The sequence below is a fragment of the Apostichopus japonicus genome, chromosome 2 (genome assembly GCF_037975245.1).
Source record: "Apostichopus japonicus isolate 1M-3 chromosome 2, ASM3797524v1, whole genome shotgun sequence".
NCBI classification, from domain to species: domain Eukaryota; kingdom Metazoa; phylum Echinodermata; class Holothuroidea; order Aspidochirotida; family Stichopodidae; genus Apostichopus; species Apostichopus japonicus.
The window spans coordinates 3,150,560-3,157,055 of NC_092562.1; the positions used below are offsets into that span (position 1 = coordinate 3,150,560).

A 6,496-nucleotide genomic window follows, 5' to 3' on the forward strand; every position below is an offset into this window, starting at 1 on the left:
GAAGTGGATTGGGATTGATTCTGATGAAAAGGGCTGGAAAACTTCGAGACACAGTTGGAAATGTGACTATGGTTTGAGGAAGCTAGACCAGTAAACAAACTCCAAATGTTTCGACAGAACCGATATGCATTCACTCCGTACTACAAAATCGAGTTTTCGAATGTTTTTTTTTCAATATGGTTAAACAAAAAAAAGTAATTATCAATTTTCATAAGAGACAAAAATCGGCACTTCAAAGTTATGAAGTAATAGGATTACCATAATAGCTATTATATTTCCATGCAATTTCACGGTGTTTTTAACTACCTTAACCGTTAATTCTATATGGCTCATCTGGTATAATTTACATTTAAAAATCCCTGTACTTTACCAGGTAACCTTTACCGGGTAAACAAGACCGCCGTACAACTACCATTCATATGACGCATACTATAGGCACGTTAACGTGTCTTGGTGAGCCCACTTTGTTTTACTTAAATCCCAGCCACCGTACTGCTCGGCTCCATGACCCGTGACCTCTAAGCCACACGTAATCTATATTAAATTAACTTCTATTATAAACACACGCTTTATCCAAGTCAGTAACCTTCCTTTCAGCTTAAAAAGTTCCGTGTTTGCAGATGAAATTGGCTCAACCTTTACCCCAGTGGACTGGTGGTGCCTCTACATCTTACAAATCTAACTGTGGCTACACCCAACCGGCTTCTATCATGGAATTATGTCGACATGGAGACGCTGTGTTAACAATATTTGTAATAATCAGGAAATTATTTTGATGAGGGAAATAAATATGAAAGACGAAGGTAAGAGGAACAACTGCGGTCTATGGCGGGCCATCAGTCTCAAATCATGGGAGATCGACTTATACCGATTTAAATCGACATATACCAGTTTCCTTCGACATATACCAGTTTCCTTCGACTTATACCAGTTTACTTCTACATATCTATGGCGGGCCATCAGTCTCAAATCATGGGAGATCGACTTATACCGATTTAAATCGACATATACCAGTTTCCTTCGACATATACCAGTTTCCTTCGACTTATACCAGTTTCATTCTACATATCATCGATTTAAATCGACATATACCAGTTTCATTCTACATATCATCGATTTATTTTACTTATCATCGATTTAAATCGATGAAAATTACTTGCAAAAAGATTTCGGTGTAACAATAAGGCTGAAATAACTGATATGTCAAAATGACGTGCAATTATCTCAATGCAAACTGGGCTTGTCTACTCGAACACGTGGCGCTATAGTATAGGAATACACATGCAACTGAATAGGCCCACAGTACGTACACAGATGCAATTACCTACTCCAGTTACACCATAAACAAAGATGATATTGTTCTGCAGTGAGGCCTACTGTAAGGTTACGTTTTAATGTAGCTAAGTATATACCCATGGGGTTTAACAGTTACAGTATTCAAGCTCAAATCATGCATTCCACTGTGCTCCTGTTTATTTTCAATTACTCGCCCGCCTTGTCAGGTGACTACACGTGATGTATCTCCACATGTCAATCATCACCGAAATCGGGATTTGGAATATGTTAATGAGCTAAATCGATGATATGTCGATTTAAATCGGTATATGTCGATTTGAGACGCTAGAAACTGGTATAAGTCCACGGAAATTGGCTTCTACCGATTTAATTCGACATATCATCGATTTAAACTGGTAGATGTCGATTTAAATGGACATATCATCGATTTATTTTACATATCATCGATTTAAATCGATGATAAGTAAAATAAATCGATGATATGTAGAATAAATCGATGATATGTCGATTTAAATTGACATATACCAGTTTCATTCTACATATCATCGATTTAAATCGACATATACCAGTTTCCTTCGACATATCATCGATTTATTTTACTTATCATCGATTTAAATCGATGATAAGTAAAATAAATCGATGATATGTAGAATAAATCGATGATATGTCGATTTAAATTGACATATACCAGTTTCATTCTACATATCATCGATTTAAATCGACATATACCAGTTTCCTTCGACATATCATCGATTTATTTTACTTATCATCGATTTAAATCGATGATAAGTAAAATAAATCGATGATATGTAGAATAAATCGATGATATGTCGATTTAAATTGACATATACCAGTTTCATTCTACATATCATCGATTTAAATCGACATATACCAGTTTCCCTCGACATATCATCGATTTATTTTACTTATCATCGATTTAAATCGATGATAAGTAAAATAAATCGATGATATGTAGAATGAAACTGGTATATGTCGATTTAAATCGATGATATGTCGAAGTAAACTGGTATATGTCGATTTAAATCGATGATAAGTAAAATAAATCGATGATATGTCGAGGGAAACTGGTATATGTCGATTTAAATCGGTATAAGTCGATCTCCCATGATTTGAGACTGATGGCCCGCCATAGCGGTCATGCTTTTCAGATTGACTGCCGGATTTCTTTTTAAACCTTTGTGAAATAGGTAACTGAGAAGGGAATTTTTTCTTAAATTCCCATTTAATTGGGTTCACCGAAGAGGAACAGTTTGGCACGCAAATCTATATTTTATGAAAAAAAAAACAGTACAGCGCTCGGTTACTAAGTTTTATCTTGTCAAAAGTGTGCAACTTTATGGGGTAATATAGAGCGCACTGATCTGTAAGAAACTGTTATTTGGAGACAATTTATCGTTTTTTAACCAGTTGGAGACAATCCATATCTCATCATGTCATGATTAGCTGACTTAAATTGTACTGAATGCTAATATCGTTTGCAAATAAGCAAAACGGAGCTAATAAGAATTGAACGGTAATTCAGTAACATTAAAGGATTGGTTCAGTTGTCATACATGTTTATATTAAATGAAAGAGGACAATATAAGAAACACAATGGTAAAAAAAACTGTTCAAATATCTTTTTCGGTTAAAGAGATATTCAAGTGTAAAGTTTTAAAAGATTGTGTAGAAACTGCTGAAATCTGACTGGCTGTGATGTCACATCCTCACATTCCAGAAAAGGCTTTGTTTTTTTCTCTAAATATTTTGTGAAATTTCATGACTTTCAACCTAAATATATGTCAGGAGATCTCATATTTGTCAAAAGGAAGTATTTGAGATTAAGCATCTGAAGAATTTTTGATTGTACTATTTTCAAATGTGTTAAAAAATGCAAATAATTTTTTAAAGAAATATATTCACAAATTTTAGGAAAGCGAGGATGTGACATCACACCCTCACAGTAAGTCTTTCTACACCAGTCGTTTTCAAAGAAATTTTGATATCTTCAAAGTGTCATATCTCCTTAACAGACCGTGCTATCATGGTAGTTTCTTCACTGTTCTTTTTGTCTTCTTGTGCTCTTCATACAAAATAGACATGTCAAACACCTGAACCAATCCTTCAAGTAGAAACAGAAAGGGATCCCACAAGATATATGTTTGGAAAACTGCAGATGTGGTAGTTATAATATACGTTCAGACCAATGTATGATATAACGTAAGATTCATACAAGATGTCATTCAGTTTATTTGTTTTATTTTCAGACTCACGTGTATTATTGGTACATCAGTTAAACAGTATATATAGTATCGTTCATGGTAATATGTTGGTGAAGTTTAACAAAGAGATCTCCGTTTAAAAAAAAAAAAAACTGTCCACAGGAAATAACTGTTATTAGAACCCTACTCTTTGTGGGCTGCAGATTAAAAATCTTTGTCATGTCATTACACTACAGTCTTTCAATACGGGAATATGGGGACTTTAGGGGTAACGTGGGATAAAATAGGAATATATTATTTCTTTTGGAGAACACGTAGATTTTCTTCAGTGACCACTGTCAGAAGAATGATAGAATTTTGTAGAAATGAAGGCAACTCTGTGGCCACTATTTCTAGTGATCATGAAATAAATATGAAACACGAAACTAAGAGACCTACAACTCCGGTCATGCTTATCAGATTGCTTGCCGGATTTTATTTCACCTTTTTGTAATAGGTTACTAAGAAGGGCATATTTTTTTTAATTCCCGTAAAATTGATTACACAGAAGAGGAAGTTTGGCACGGAAATCTATATTTTTTGAGAACAAAAATACAGCGCATGGTGAAAAGGTTTGATCTTGTCCAAAATATTCAACTTAAGAGAGAAATGTAGAGGTCGGGCTCTCTGATCTGTAAGAAACAAATATATGGAGCTCGTGCCCAACATCCTCCTCTCCTTCGTCAGCAGATGTACAGCACGTTCCCACACATTGCATTATAATGAATTTCAGTCAATGAAAAACCTGAGGAATATAATAGTCTTTGCTTTTAATGAGCTATATATCATCAATCGTAATTCATATTTTAGATGACGATACTGATAATTAAAGACGGTTAAGAGACAATTTATCGCTTTTTAACCAGTTGAAGACAATCCGTTTCTCACTTTTCTTGACAGAAGCAGAACAGTTTGGATTAGTTAACTTAATCAGTATTGCATGCGAATATCGATTGCAAATAAGCAAAACGAAACATATAAGAATTGAACGGTAATTCATTTACATAAAGTAGAAACAGAAATGGACCCACAAGATATTTGTTTGGAAAACTACAGATGTGGTATTTAAATTGCGTTCAGATCAAGGTATGATATAACATAATATTTATACAAGATGTTCTTCAGTTTATTTTTTGTTTATTTATTTTTCACAATCACATGTAGTAGTGGGTACATCAGTTAAACAGTATGCATAGTATCGTCTGCAAATGAAGACAGTTTATCAGAACATGTCGGTCAGTCAGTTATATGGAGAAGGCGCAGTTAATGTTCATTAGAATGTTTCTACAACCGAAACATTCGTTTATGTTTTTACTACTGTGCAGAATCGGTTACGATTTCAATAGACGGTTGAGATATGATAAAATATGGCCACTTATTGGTCAACAATCTTGCATAGACTGATAAAATATTCTACGACCACAAACTGCTAATGCCCTGTAACTAGCAACCCTCTTTGTTAAAAAAAAAGACACCATTCAGGGTTCATTTGCAGCTTGAAATTACTTGCAATGCAGGAGATCAATGATTAGAAGTGAGATACCTCCATTAAATTTCTTTCCGATCTTGGCTTACTCCATAACATACCTTCATACCCGCTCGGTACTTGGCCGTAAGCTTATAGGAACCAATAATGGACAGTAATTGGGCTTGCACGTTATGAAACTTGGCATAAACAGACACATTTATACACATTGTCAATATCGCCCAGATTTACCGAAGTTGAGACTTTAACATTATCCAACAGTTTGGGGTTGAAAATTTGAGGAAGGTGGGGGGGGGGGGTGGTCGGAGGTGAGAGCGAGAGGGTTCATGTAAATGAATATCTACTCTTTCCTTTCTGTTCATGTTATTCAGTGGTTAAAGTTTAACACATAACTCTCCACAAGGAATAATTGTTATTAGAACTCTTCTGTTTATGGCCTGCAGTATACAAATCCTCAAATATAGTCTGGTATATATATTTGGCATCGGCCTGTCAACCAACAAGACATTTCGGGGCAACCTGCTGTACAGTGAAGTGCATCAGTTGAGCCACAACTGTAACTAAGGAATCACAGCTAATGAAAAATACAGATATAAAGAGGACATCCGAAACATTTGAAGGCTGCCACTGAAACTGTTGGTTCTTCCACGTTTTCATTAAAAAAAAAGTCTTGATTAAGTACCTTACAACTTTTTCCTGCTTACTTTATACGACAAGTGCTGCAAGTTTTCTTTTCAAAAATCTATTGTATTTCATTACGAAAGTTAGTTGGTATAATGTTTTTGAAATAGTGGTTTCGATGATAATCGTAACCTTTGCATTCATGATGGCGTATGTGTGTATGTATGTTTGTTGCCATAGCTATCAATTCAAGGACTTGTGTTCTGATTCATTCTGAGGACATTTGGTGTGTTACCGTCAGTTTGAGGATACTCAAATGGTAAAATTGGGGAATGGGTCCAAAGTGACCTCATAATGCTCCTGTAGCAGTATCGGGGATGTCTTCAAATTGTCACCATCAGACACAAATTTGGTAGAAAACCCTGTTACGAAGAGCGCCCTCCTACGTCCTCGAATTGACGTCCTCAATTTGTTTATGTCGTCAATGTGTGCATCCTTCAATTGTCACTTCATGAAATTGTGAATGCGTTGTCTCTGAAATTGGCTGTTGTATTCATCCTTAGTAATATTATCAAAGGAGAAGTACTTTCAAACTAGTAGCCGACATGTATTTTTAAATTTCATATGCATCTTTATAGGATTTTCAAGAACAAATGCACTGAGTACTTCTTTTGTATTTTCTGTAGTGTTAAAAAGTGACTGCTAACTGAATAAAAAAATTGAAAACCAGTTACCATATTTTAATCCCTACGACGATAATAGTTTGTATTCCGGAATAATATTTAGTGTGAGTTTTCTCATAGACTCTAACATTGCTTCACGAACTAACAGA

The 6,496-nt window shown here is 34.9% G+C and overlaps 1 protein-coding gene across 2 annotated transcripts in view; it reads left to right on the top strand.

Annotated features, from left to right (window-relative positions):
• Positions 1-5,522, top strand: part of LOC139974284 (uncharacterized oxidoreductase YjmC-like) — a 51,041-nt gene extending 45,519 nt beyond the window's left edge. Inside the window, exon 10 of one of the 2 annotated variants that reach the window (XM_071981342.1) lies at positions 5,487-5,522. In XM_071981342.1, coding sequence (XP_071837443.1) covers positions 5,487-5,507 — 21 coding nt within the window. In that variant the 3' untranslated portion in view covers positions 5,508-5,522. Of the gene's footprint in view, positions 1-597; positions 640-5,486 lie in introns of those variants that run through there. The other variant, XM_071981339.1, reaches the window with a different exon arrangement.
• The last annotated feature ends 974 nt before the right edge of the window (positions 5,523-6,496 follow it).